General features: G+C 40.7%; 1 protein-coding gene across 4 annotated transcripts in view; it reads left to right on the forward strand.

Annotated features, from left to right (window-relative positions):
- The window catches only part of LOC146382087 (uncharacterized), a 50,359-nt gene that overhangs the window by 2,649 nt on the left and 33,528 nt on the right, over positions 1 to 14,182 (forward strand). For 3 of the 4 annotated variants that reach the window (XM_084938373.1, XM_084938374.1, XM_084938375.1), the window contains 14 exons: positions 2,689 to 3,506; positions 4,936 to 5,125; positions 5,220 to 5,578; positions 6,049 to 6,168; positions 6,248 to 6,445; positions 6,585 to 6,725; positions 7,259 to 7,519; positions 9,405 to 9,585; positions 9,691 to 9,857; positions 10,008 to 10,148; positions 10,234 to 10,412; positions 10,940 to 11,112; positions 12,884 to 13,108; positions 13,201 to 13,310. In XM_084938373.1, the coding sequence (XP_084794499.1) occupies positions 2,700 to 3,506; positions 4,936 to 5,125; positions 5,220 to 5,578; positions 6,049 to 6,168; positions 6,248 to 6,445; positions 6,585 to 6,725; positions 7,259 to 7,519; positions 9,405 to 9,585; positions 9,691 to 9,857; positions 10,008 to 10,148; positions 10,234 to 10,412; positions 10,940 to 11,112; positions 12,884 to 13,108; positions 13,201 to 13,310 (3,252 nt within the window). In that variant the 5' untranslated portion in view covers positions 2,689 to 2,699. The remainder of the gene's footprint in view (positions 1 to 2,688; positions 3,507 to 4,935; positions 5,126 to 5,219; positions 5,579 to 6,048; positions 6,169 to 6,247; positions 6,446 to 6,584; positions 6,726 to 7,258; positions 7,520 to 9,404; positions 9,586 to 9,690; positions 9,858 to 10,007; positions 10,149 to 10,233; positions 10,413 to 10,939; positions 11,113 to 12,883; positions 13,109 to 13,200; positions 13,311 to 14,182) is intronic. The other variant, XM_084938376.1, reaches the window with a different exon arrangement.

The raw sequence follows: 14,182 nt of genomic DNA on the forward strand, positions 1-14,182 counted from the left end.
AATTCCTTAACAGTTAATTTAACTTTTGTTAAATCATTTGAATTAAATTGAAAGTCTGCACTGCATTCACACCATGGTGCTTGATTAAAATCAAATCTACCGTGGTTGTGTTCAGAGGCAAAATTATAAACAGTCTTATTGTCCAAAGACTTGTGGAACTGTATGTGTGCTGTTAATTGGAAGCATCTATCTATATTTACAGAGAGGGAGTGATAGATTTCATTTCAGATCATGTGTGATCATAAATAATAAAGACCTTTAGACACCAGACATGTAAAATTTGTGTGAATATTTGGTCTATTAAAAATGTTTTTTCGGAATCACTTCTTCTTAATGCAGCCGTTCACACCAACAGTGTAATTTCACAAGAGGAATTTATGGCATTTCTTTTTCCAAACTAAGCTAAATTTTTGCTAAATTTGGGCTGTAGATTAAATCACACACTATTGAATATTTATTGTTGTATTTAACGGTTAAGTTCAGACATGTAATACATGCAATGAAATGCTCAAAGCAACAAAACAGTAGCTCACAGTGTTGAGTAAATACACTACGCATCTTAGAAAGTAAAGTCTAAGGAGCTTGGAAAGAAAAGCGTCTGGACTTCTTTGAGTTGCTTGAAGACGTTTCACCTCTCATCCGAGAAGCTTCTTCAGTTCTTCTTCAGGGTCAAATGGTGGGGAGTCCCAGATTTAAACCCAGTGGGAGTTTCCCTCCAAAGAGGGACAAAGGACCCCCTGATGATCCTCTACCTAATCACATGAGCCAAGGTGTGAAAGCGGGTGTGGGTCCCAATCAGCCAGGGTTTCAGGTGAGCTCATTGTGAAGCCTAGCCCCACCCTATCATGTGATTTGCTGAGGTCAGATGGCCCAGGATATGAGTGGGCGTTAAGGCGTCTGGGGAGGAAACTCAAAACTGGATTATAGATGGCAGACAGTTGGTGTCGTAAACCACCGCCTCTGTTCAAAGATGGTCACTCACAGTGGACGTAAATGGCTTCTTTCACTCCTCTTTCAAACCATCTGTCGTGAAAGAGGAGTGAAAGGCGGTAGTTTACCCACACCCGCTTTCACACCTTGGCTCATGCGATTAGGTAGAGGATCATCAGGGGGTCCTTTGTCCCTCTTTGGAGGGAAACTCCCACTGGGATTAAATCTGGGACTCCCCACCATTTGACCCTTAGAACTGAAGAAGCTTCTCGGATGAGAGGTGAAACGTCTTCAAGCAACTCAAAGAAGTCCAGACGCTTTTCTTTCCAAGCTCCTTAGACTACGATGACCTGGATGACTGAGAACCTTCACAGACATCTTAGAAAGTAAAGCAAACCCTTCTTAGTAAAAAGACACCTCACCTATGAATTACCTTCTCACCGTCCTCATGCATGCATCAGCTGGCAGCCACCAGCTTCAACAGCCACAGGCAATCTGCAGCAACTGTTAGTTTTGGCTGTCTGTCTTGTTATGCCAGGCAGGTATTTGGCAATGGCTTTGTAACCTTATGATAAAACAGCTGACTGCTGGGAATGTGAACATGTAAAGTTGAGTCATTCTCTGGGTTAACAAATACCTGCCTTTATTTACATATTCATTTATCATACAATCTAAAACATGATATTGGAGAACATAAGAAGCCATTGAAATATACATCAAAATAGTATAATAATTAATTATATAATTATATTTGACTATAGCCACATTTACACTGGAGTTTTCAGGGCATATGTGTTAGAGACAGATTCTAACCTTGATGTGTAAGTAATTTTAAACACCGTATAAACACACAACATGAAGAACATGTTCTCAGTGAGTTGGACATTTTTACAGTTGGCTGTAAAAATAAATTTATCAGCGATTACTTAGAGCAGTGGCGTCACCATTTCGAAACTGGTTAATAGCTGGTTAACACATTAAGTACACTGCCAAACACAGTATACACAGTAACACTAACTTCGGTCCTGTTTTTCTCACTTAAGAAACATTTCTAAACTAAGCCCCATTGTATCTCGTACTGAACTGGAGATTGTCATTGGTGCTTTCATTTCATCAAGACTGGACTACTGTAATTCACTGTTTACATGTTTAAACAAAAACTCCTTGGAGCATCTACAGATTGTTCAAAACGCTGCAGCAAGACTTCTGACCAAAACATCTAAGTATTCACATGTGACACTGTTGCTAATACAGCTGCACTGGCTCCCCATTGACTTTAGAGTCCATTTCAAGATTCTGGTTCTGACTTATAGAGCTCTTCATTGACATGCTCCTGCCTACATCATTGAACTTCTACAGCCCCATGTCCCTAGCAGGTCTCTTAGGTCATGTAATCAGGGCCTACTTGTCATTCATCATACAAGGCTGAGAACTAAGGGAGACAGAGCTTTTGCCACGGTGGCTACCAGACTGTGGAACTCTCTCCCACTGAGCTTAAGATCTCGGGACTCAGTAGCTTCCTTTAAAAAACAACTAAAAGCACATTTTTTTAGAATTGCATTTTGTTAAGTGTTGTCTGTTTTGTTTTATACTTTGTTATCCTTGCGTGAAGCACTTTGTGGTCTTTTATCTAGAAAGGTGCTATATAAATAAATATATATAAATAAAGTTTTACTTATTTACTTACTATACAGCAAGCTATATTTCTAGCAGATAATCATATTGTCCATTAATGCTGGTCTCTTTTCTCCCTGATAGTGTCCCTCAAGATGGAAAAAGTTCGGACGGAGCTAGTGTCCATTGTCAGGGAGCACCCTGATGGGATCCCGCTTAAAAAGCTGGCTATCGTCTATAGCCAGACATATCACAAGAACTTGACCTTATCCAAACTGGGCTTTGACTCCATGACCAGCCTGGTATCCTCGATGGAGAGGGATCTGGTTCTAGAAGAAGAACTGGTGTTTCACAGGGACCATCGTGGGGGAAACCAGGCGACAGCTGGAGCCAAATGTGGAGCTGCAGCTCAAAGTAAGGAATCAGCAACAGCTCCCGAGGTGAAAAAAAGATGTAAGACTTTGAAGAGAATTGTGAAAATGATGAAAGGACATCCGGATGGGATCCCTCTGAAGTTGTTGACTGCAGCCTATCAACAGAAATACAGCCATGACGTCTCCTTAGTCTCTATGGGCTTCAAAACAGTTTCCAGCCTGGTAGACTCTTTGAATGAAGATCTGGTTGTGGTGGAGGATGTGGTGTACCATAAGAGTCACCGGCCTCACAATCAGCCTCAGGCTGGGATGTTCACAAAGACTAAAGAGAACAGCAGACCTACAACACCACGTACACCTGACTCGCTTATCAGGAGCAGTAGCCCTGCCCCTCGTACTCTACCACAGCGCGATGCCAGTCCTCAGATTGTTCCTCCCACTCAGGCAAGAATGAACCTTCTTGGATCTCCTTTGATTTCCACTGCTTCCGTATCTTCCTCCCATTATGTTCCTGTTATTCCCCTTCTTACTGTACCCCAGCCAGCTGAGGAATTGTCCCAAGAGCAGCTCTACCAGAGGATCTTAGAGGTTAGCTGTGCACTCTGATACTATATATATATCTATATATATATAGATATATATATAGGCATCTTTTATCTTTACAGTTTGATGCTGACTATCTTGACATCTTAAACCAGTAAAAATCTGCAATACTGTTGAGGCTAATAGTTGCCTCTTAAGTTAAAAGGTACAGACATTAAAGGAATCATAATTTATTATTATTAATAATAATAATAATAAAATACATTTTATATATAAAGCACCTTTCAAGACCCCCAAGGACACTGTACAATAGGATAAAACACATAATAGAACAATGACACAAAGAAGAACAATAAAACAAAAGCACAAGATAAAAAACTTAATTTTTTAATGTAAAGATAGTAAAGAATGCTTTTTTTCAAATGTGTTTACTGGTTAGCCTAAACAGTAAACTAGAATACAGTCAGTAGCTGAGCATCTACCATCTCTTACAGATAGTTCTCAGTCCCGTTTCTGTTAGCTCGCGAAGATGAAAATATAAAAAGAGGCCTAAAATGCTCCCTGACATGCTTAGGTTGGGGGGTAATATTCCTGGTGGGGTTATTTTAATTTACAGAGTAATGAGTTTTCATTGCAGGAGGATAAATGAATTAAAAAGTCCACTTAGCGTAAACATGTCTCACACTACCTGTGTATACGGTACATTTTTTTTAGTACATAAATTTTGACAAGGTTGTCCCAGATTGACCATGCAGAGTTTTGCATTTGTATTTGCAGCATTTGATTTCATTTGGATTTTGACAACATTTTCCATTCCTCATACCTCTGACTACATGTAATATTACTCAATATTACTCAGTATTACTTATATAGTGAAGAAAACAGTCGATCATACACAAACCCTAATAAATATATATAACACAGGCATCACCATCAGTAGTTTTCCTAATTTTGTTAGCTGATCGTTCCGTCCTTTCCAGTTTTGCAACATCACAACCGTTGACATAGAGGAGTTCAGCAATCAGCTTTAAATACATTATCCAGTTCCATAAACCCATTAATGTAGTTATATTTGATAGTGGGAACACACCCGTGCTTGTAAACTAAATAGAAGGATGCAGTTAGAGACGGCTCATTTTCCCTCTCACTACTTAATTTGGTTGAAGCCATCTGTAAGTAATTTTCTCACCTAAGAATGTGAAAACATAAAGTGGTGCTTTGCTCACTTCAATGCATTGTGAGATTGTCTTACATCAAAACAGTTGAAATATGCAAAACTGCCAGACACAGAGAGATTTGTGGAAGTTCTTAATAGAGTTCTTCATTTATGCATTACAAGCTTGTATCTTAATGAACTCATCTCCTACCAATGTACTCTTAAAACTGAACTTTGGCTTCTGCAGTACACTGTGTTATAGCAGCTATTTACCTATGGAAACCAGTTGGTGTGTAAAAGTTTATTGATGTGTTTCAGGTGATGGGGACGTACCAGCTAACTGCTCCATCAATGGAACAGCTTCAAACCTGCTATTCTCAGAAGTTTGGTGAAAAGTTTCCTCTTGCCCAGTACATGTCACTGTACGACAACTGGGAAGCCAAGAAGCTCCCCACTCAGTCTCAGCCAACAACTGATCCCAAGACTGGGGTATGGCAGACTGCTGCAGGTAGCCAAACATCAAAACATTCCATTTCAAGCATAAAAGGTAAAGATTCTCAATAGTCCATATTAATTAAATAGTTTGTATTATCCTCCCACAGCAACACAGAGTCCTAAACCTGAAAAAGAACAGGAACAGGCCAGTGGGCTTAGCTTCCTGTCTGCCTCTGATTTTCCAGTGCTGGGGGCAGATTTGAGTTTGACCAAAGAGCAGAAGACCAAAGTGAGGGATGCCAGCCCGAGAGAAGGCAGTGGCCCTGTCTTTAATAAAGGTTATCATGCACAGCTCAGGGAGCTCCTTGGAGAAAATATGCGAGCTGTGGAGGCCATGGAAGCAGACCAGGAGGACTTCAATGGGAGGTGGAGAAACAGGGACATGGATCAGGATACGATCAACACTCTGATGGAGAGTGTCATACGAGAAATCGCTGGGGATGGAGAGCTGGTCACCACAAAGAAGGTGAGGACGAACTATACTTATTTTTTCTACTGTGTAGCTGTGCATAATATGCTATTTGATCATTTTCCTAATCATTTAGTCTGTTATGCAACATTAAATTATTCTCACAGACTACACTGCTTGCCTCACTGTTTCTAACCCAGGTTACCATCAATATCTTTGGTCTTCCTGATATACACACATATTTATTTACGCCAGTTTTCTCGCTTGCAGTTTTCTTCCATCTTGTTTTTGCTTTAGTTTATCACCAGCTGTTTTTCAGCTGCATCTTTGTTTCTCATCTGCTGTCAAGTTTCCAAGAGGATATTTGATTTGGCCCTTCCCATTTATCTGGGCTTGGCACCATCACTACGGGTGCACTAGGCTTGTGCTTCCCACAATGAGTCGTGTTTCACTCTGTTACATTTGGACTAACTCGCTGCGTTTGATTTTGTCGTTGTCCTCTCACTGCCTTTCATTCCTGCTTCCAGGTGATATCCCGGGTATGCAGGCTGGTGCCTTCTTTGGACCCAAGAGGGGTAGAGCACTTGCCTCTTAAAGCTCTAAAAGATCTTCAGTACCTCATTAGAGAGATCAACATGTTCATAGAGGTTGGCACGCATTAGTTTTCACCTGTTTTCTCACTGTCAGGTTGCCAAACTGAATTTTATTTTGTCCTCTTTCTCCCAGACCACCTCAGCAGTGACATCCATCTGTACCCTGTATGAGCTGGGCCAGTCATTAGCTGGCCTCAAGGACAAGAAGCGCTACGAAGAGCTAAACCTCGGCCCCCTTTGCAAGCTCCCCTTCATTCACCGCATATTCAAGATTGACAGCAACACGAAAGATGACGATATCCACCAGATCGAGACTGTAGACATCTTAAAGGTGCATTCACAGGGATTCAGTTTTGTTTTGCACTTGAGCTTTAATGTTTATAGGAGCTTATTTTGTTGTTGTTGTTAAATTATGTTTTACAGTTACAGTATATGTCATAAATATATGTTGTTTCCATTCTTTTGTTTAGCAACTTCGTGTTTTTAGGAGGAAGCAGACGAAGGTAAAAGTGGACCTGGCTGAGTTTATGAAGCATCTGGCTGACCACTATAACTGTGACTCTCCATACGAGCTGGGCATCAGGATAACTGGTCTTGGCCTGCCCATATCGGTAAGAAGCACAATGTTCTGCTACATTCCAGGACGGTTTACTGATGAGTTATGATCAGCAGAGGTTTGGGACATATTTGCTGGGACATATTATGGTTACACAAGCTGCATGTGCATCCACAGCCATACCCCACACAGCCTGGGTATCCTCCCAGATGAACCTTCTTGGCAAACATACAGGGAGGCTTGGGATCGAGTTAAAGTGCCAGCATGAATTATTGTTTTATTCTGCTTCCGGCTGTGGTCTCAGCTAGAGCCTATGTCCGCTTGGGACCACACTGATTATTTCTTTTGCTGAAGGTAGTTTCAAGTAACTGCTAAATTTAATGAATAATGCTGTGATTTCTTCTCTGTGAACCCCACTGTCCATGCGTTGTTAAGTATTAACTATGACAAACAGTGAGATGTGTGGAAATCTCATTGGGTGAACTTATAACAAAAAGAAACGACTTCACTTGTATTTTGGGTAAAGATTAACCTGCTATACTTTGCCATTATTCTCATATTAAACACAAACACATTTGTCTACTCCAGACAATCTCGAAGGTAGGCCGTAACGAGCACACCATCTTGGAGCGTGCCAGGGAGGTGATTCAGAAAGAGCTGGAGGAGGAGATATACGAGCGGCTGAGGAAGCTCAAAAAGATCATCTTGGAGCCGCTGAAAGGAGCAGCTTCCTTCTCCTCTGCGGGCAGCTCGGATCTCTCGAAGAAGTATGCTTCAATGACAGCGGCCGAGGTCGTGCTGGCGGTCTTTACAAATGCAGGGGAGGTGTTCAGCCCCAGGATGGCCAAGGTGGGTGTCTGGTTGTGTGCTGAATCTGGACTTCTGTCATTTCAGCGTGGAAATTTGGGCCTACTTGGGTGGAGTGGGTCATTCGCCAGTAAGAAGGTCACAAAATGACGCTAAAGCATCCATCAAAGTTTGAGTGAGAGTGTGTGTTAGTTGGTTACAACTTTAATAGCCAGACTAAAGCATTATGTGAATATTTAGGTGTGAATGAGTTATAGCAGGGCTGTAACTTGAGTTATGTGACTGACGGCACATAACTAGTAAGAAGTGGTTTATATGTTTATTTTTATATGTTACCTGTGAATCCAACTGGCTGAGGTGAATGCTCACTAGCAAGTAGTTTTGTTTTGTTTTCTTCATATACTCAGTATAATATTATGTGATGACAAAAACTCCTGTTCAACAAGCTCAAACATGAAGAAAAGTAAGCGGACAACACTGTTTTGTATTACGAACAAATAGAAATGAAAGCTGTCTCTAGTATGTCTATACGATACATCCCAGCTCTGTCCATACATACAAGAGACTGGAAGATAAAACTAAAAGCAAGGCACAGGGAGCAAATATCTATCAAAATCAAACAGGAAGTGAGCAGTGATAACTGAACAGGGAAACACAGATGCACAAATGAACAATACAGGGGAAGTGACACACGAGGAAGAAAAAACAATCACTAAGAGTAGAACTAAACCCAAAGACTAAATACATGAAGAAGACCTGCAACAGGCTGGTGACCTGTCCGGGGTGTGCCCTGCTTCTGACCTGGGGCTTTTTGCTGTGTGTCTTTTCCCCATTTCTCTGTCTCTCTTAACTGCTCTACCGTTGAATAAATGCCCAAAAAAAAGTTACACCAACAAAACTCTATAAAGTCCAAAAACTCAAAAACATAACATGACATATGAAGGTGCAGTTTGCTGCCTGCTGAGAGCACCTATTCCCCTCTCTTTCTATTAGTGATCTATTATTTTGTTATTTTAAAATTTTAGTTTCTATTTAATTTACAGATTTGGATTATTCATATAAGATAGAAGTATAGTAATTAGTAATGCTATTTGATTATAAATTAAGATGGCATCTAAAGTACTTAAAATACTAGTGGATGTTTTGTTTTTTGTTTTTTCTGCAGACCAGTAAGATAATGCATGAGGCCTGTAAAAGACTGGCCTACTGGCCTGCAGTGCTGTCTATATGTAGTAAATTATGCGCTGTGGCTTTACAAATGTAAAGCCTATACAAATGTGGCCCAATCTGAATGGTGACACCCGCCTCCTAAAGAATTTTGGTTGCATGTAAAACAGCTTTTGCCGTTTTTCATCAGAGAAACCAACCTACTGTGGATCATTTTACAGGAATTATCAGTGACACATACTCCATGGAAAAGGTGTATATGAAAAGACAAATGGAAAAAACACCGGAAGTTGTGGGATTGTTACTCAAAATAAACACACACCAATTCTTACATTGAGCATCAGTGCCCAAACTATGCCTGTGTTTCTATTATATTTGCTGTAAACCAAGCGGACCTCACATTCTGCCCCAGAACAGACAAGTGAAAAACAAAAACAAAGACAAGACTGTGCTGGAAATGTGTTAGTCCAAATTGGCAGGTAATAGCAAAGCAGGTTTCAGATTTCACACCGTCCACATTTATCAGAAAAACTAGACTTTTGGAAAAGATTTTCTAGTTTGTTTGTTTTTTCAGTTCTTAGATATAATAAACAGCCTCCACACACAGTAATGGCACACACGAGATTGAAGTCTGTGTTTGCTCTGAGCAGAGAGAGAAGCAACAGAGAAGCTAGGTGTGCCTGTTTTATTTCTGCGCTCAGCGATCATATAAATGAGTCCCATGTCTCTGACACAAAGCTCTATTTGTTTTCTGATCCAGCACGTCCAGAACTTCCTGCTGCAGGTGTCAGGTAATCGGCTGGAAACAGCTCTGTTTCAGCTGGCCATCTGTGGGGGATCCCTGGCTGTTCCACACGACCTAGTGCCCAAAGACAAGACCTCCAAACCCACGGAAAAAACTAAACCAGAGGACAAATCCACCAAATCTCTCCCAAGTGAAGGTTTCTAACGCAAGATGTTACACATATATTAGCTTATCCTATCCTAAACATGAATCTGTTATATTTTTAAATGGCAAATGCACATTTCTGCTCTCTATTTCTCAGCCAAAGTGAAGCAGTATCTAAGGGACAAACTGGCTGCTCAGAACTCCGCTATCACTTTGGCACACATTGCTTCCTTGGAGAAAAAACTGTCTGAACACTTCCACGTGAAAGACTTCCTGTCTTTAGAGAAAGGCAGCTTCCTGGAGTTTTTGGTGAACAACATTCAGGTAGTTCTCTCATTTTTGATTTACTTTAACTCTGCAAATCGCAGGTATGGGACCAAATTAACAAAGCAAAAGAATTTGCGGTCATAATAAGAAGATAACAAGTTGCACCAAATCATCCAAATTCAGTGTCTCTCATCTGGTTGTGTGCAGCTGATGCAGGACACAGTGGGGTCCACCTTGATTCTGGGCAGCAGCATGGAGCGAGCCAGCAGTGGCTTCAGACCCTCCAAACAAGATGTTTTTGAGTTCATCAAACAGTGCGGCGACGTAGCCTCCACTGATCCAGATGAAGTGAGTCATAAAAACAGACACAGATACAGCACCCCTTTTTTCACAGTAGATGTTCTAAAACTACACTGCAACTGTGTTTCCTCAGCTCTCCTACATTGAGTCAGCACTGAGGTCTCACTATGGGGTCCGGGACAGTCGTGACTTGGGGCATGGTCCTCTGCACAGACTGGCTGACCTGGTCCAACGCCAAAAAGCACTGGGTGGAGGAGGACTGAGCCCAGTCTGCTATGAATCAGCCCTGTTTGCTAAACAAGGCAAATCAAGGTTAGAAGCCTATCACCAGACAGACAGAAATGCACCTCAGTATATGGGAAGGATTTGTAATGTTATGCTTTTCCTTATGTTTATTGTAGATCTGTAAGAGTGGTGGAGGCAAAAACTCAGGCTTTGTTTGTTTTTTTACCTTTTTTACCTTTTTTACCTTACCTTTTACCTTTTTACCAAACCTTCTGTTTGTGAGGAGAAGCTAATTAGAAGAGGTTAGCTAAAAGGGACAGCAGCCTTAAATGGAGACATGGTGAAATGGCTTGATTCAGACACACTGTACCAAGGCTTAGTATTAAGATAAATAAGGATTGCTATGAACTCTGAATCAAACAAAGCCGCTCTGTCTGGACATGTAGAGTCCAACAATAAATATGTAGAGCTGGAAGTGAGCATGCTAGGTCCCCTTTAAAATGAGAAAACCGTATGGGAGGATGAATAACTTAAAGATAAACTCCCCATCATTTGACAGGTCCAGTTTTCATGTCAGTTGCCTTTATCCTTCTGTCTTTCACATCCATGAACAGTGCTGAAGGTGGATTTGAGTCAGTGGGTCGGCTTGGTGAAATGTCCAAGGACCAGGCCCTGGCCAGCTTGCTCTCCTGCCCTCTGCTGGAGGATTTAAGTGAGTGGAGCCAGTGGGAGCTGATCTTTAAACCCCTTCACGGCTCCCTCAAGGAATTCATTGAAAAAAATGCAGGTAGGCACGAGGCATATTGCTTTGAACATGACCATTTTTAGACTTTTTAAACTCAACAAAATGTGATGTATGGGGTGGCTGTAGCTCAGGAGATATAGCAGGTCATACTTGCTGAGCTACAGCATACCGTATTCCTGAGTCAGCTAACTTAGGCATGTTGTAGAAAGCACTTTGAGTGCTTAAATGTAACTTAACCATATACAAGGTTTCCCATTTCCCATAAACCAGTGAACGGTGTAAAATGAGTTGATATGTGTAGACTGAATCCAGAATGAATCCTTGGTAATATAGAGTGCATTATTTTTACCTTCAGCCATTCAGTTCAGCTAATTATGCACAAACAAAGCCTTGTTTCGATTTAAAGATATAAATAAAAAATGTTTGTTTCTGCTGTCAAAAAGTGCCAAACGTGCGTAGAAATCATGTTTGATTATCACATTAAGTCCACAAGAGGGCAGTCGATACAAGGTGAGACGTAACTAACCGTACCAGTGCACTCATTTCAACATAAACATGACTACACACTGTAAAATAAACAGATGATTAGATTAAGTTATATACTGTAAAATAAATGTGGAAGACACAGAGTGGGCACTGCTGTGACTGCAACAACAAGTGTAGCTGAAAACTGCAGCAGTGCCACACACAGCTGGTCCCACTTTTACGGCTGTGCTGCAGTTGGGACTGCACTTTGAGCTCCTGCAAGCTCTTACTAAGATAAATATAACCTTATTTGTTGAAGGCCTTAGTTTGCATATTCTAAGTTTTAGCATTAAAGGAAAGGATGACCACCACTGTGTCTCACGTTGCACAGAGAAACATTTATCCTTTCACCTTTTGGTTTGGTTTTTCCACTTTAGCTTTTGAAGATGTTTAATTGTAGTTTAGTCAGTTGTTAATTTTTATTAGACATTTGTAGTGTTATTATATGGAGAATAAATGCCAGAGATAAGAATTTGGGAAAAATCAGTATGGATATTAGAATAAAAACACAGAACATTATGAAAGCAATTGACTCACATTCATTCGACATCCAAAGTCTCAATAAGCACGTCCGTTACAGCCTCATTGGAAGAGCTGTGATAAAGTATTTACCAAATTAACAAGGACTTTGCAAAACCATTACTGTTAGTTACTTTGCTACTTTGTTTTATTTTAGTTAATAAAAATGCTTTTCTAGTTTTGGTTCGCAGTTATTTTTAGTTAACTAAATCACATTTCTTAAGACATGTAGAATCTAGTGTCTCTTTTATTGTTTAGTGTTAAAAAAGCCAGCAACCTCGAAAGCAAATTTTAGATAACTGAGTACTAATTTGATTACATCATCTTTTCATGATGTTTTCATTTCAGAATTTGAATGAAAATGGGATAAGTTAAATTAAAAAAAAAAACAGAAGCTGAATAAAAACAACAGAAGTTGAAAAACACAGAAGAGAAGTTGAATGAAAAAAATATAAGTTGAATAAAAGCTGAATTTCAAACAAAAAAAGATTTCAGAATTCGCAGATTAAAGTCAGAATTCTGAGAAAAAAAGAATTCAGAATTTGAATTAAAAACAACAGAAGTTGATTGTGGAAAAGAAAAAAAAGACGTGCCTCACTATTTTTCTAAGTTGCCATAATCCTCTTCCATACCGACACACATAAGCTGTCTGCATCATTTGGGTATCCAGGCTGTGATAATTAAATTTGATGTGTCCTCTTGAGCAATTAGCAGCAATACAAAGGCATCAACAACTAATGGGTGATTTCATGTTTTACTTACTGCACAGGTAATACAGGCCTAGCAGCATTAGAGGTCACCCCCGGTGTGCTGTTTAGGGTCACCACAGACACAGGAGACAAGCACTTCTCTAGTGCCACTACGGCCCTCGATCCCGTGGGCACAGCTGGCCACCTTGTGTCCATGGTGGTAGCTGATGGAATAGTTAATGCTCCCATAGCCCTCCTGAGCAACCACATGCAAAGCTCTCTGGCAGCAGCTGTGGCTAAAGAAGGTAGGTATTTAACAGGATAGATGATGGAAAATCATTTTGCTCCATAGAAAAGAATTATGCACAACTGGACTAACAGAATTTGTGTCGTTTAGATTTGTCCATGGCTGAGGAGGATGTGTCATGTTACGACAAAGTTGCCAAGTTCCTCCTGGAGTGTCTCACACGAATCCCCACCAGGACCTGTCAGGCTCTTCTGCTGCAGGTCAGGAGTGGATGCTGAAAAATGCATCTCATGTCTTCTGCAGAAGGCTAGAAATTCAAGATCTGATATGTTATATATTTATATCCAACTGAAATCTAGTTGATGTTTTGATTAGTTTGTGCTCTTTGGCACAACAAACAACTATTCAATTCAATTCAATTCAATTTTATTTATATAGCGCCAAATCACAACAAAAGTCGCCTCAAGGCGCTTCATAGATACAGAGAAAAACCCAACAATCATATGACCCCCTATGAGCAAGCACTTTGGCGACAGTGGGAAGGAAAAACTCCCTTTTAACAGGAAGAAACCTCCGGCAGAACCAGGCTCAGGGAGGGGCGGGGCCATCTGCTGCGACCGGTTGGGGTGAGAGAAGGAAGACAGGATAAAAGACATGCTGTGGAAGAGAGACAGAGGTTAATAACAGATATGATTCAATGCAGAGAGGTCTATTAATACATAGTGAGTGAGAAAGGTGACTGGAAAGGAAAAACTCAATGCATCATGGGAATCCCCCGGCAGCCTACGTCTATTGCAGCATAACTAAGGGAGGATTCAGGGTCACCTTGTCCAGCCCTAACTATATGCTTTAGCAAAAAGGAAAGTTTTAAGCCTAATCTTGAAAGTAGAGATAGTTTCTGTCTCCCGAATCCAAACTGGAAGCTGGTTCCACAGAAGAGGGGCCTGAAAACTGAAGGCTCTGCCTCCCATTCTACTTTTAAATACTCTAGGAACAACAAGTAGGCCTGCAGAGCGAGAGCGAAGTGCTCTAATAGGGTGATATGGTACTACAAGGTCATTAAGATAAGATGGGGCCTGATTATTTAAGACCTTGTATGTGAGGAGCAGGATTTTGAATTCAATTCTGGATT

This window comes from Perissodus microlepis, chromosome 8, assembly GCF_051167445.1.
Source record: "Perissodus microlepis isolate ML-2025 ecotype Zambia chromosome 8, ASM5116744v1, whole genome shotgun sequence".
In the NCBI taxonomy this organism is placed as follows: Eukaryota; Metazoa; Chordata; class Actinopteri; order Cichliformes; family Cichlidae; genus Perissodus; species Perissodus microlepis.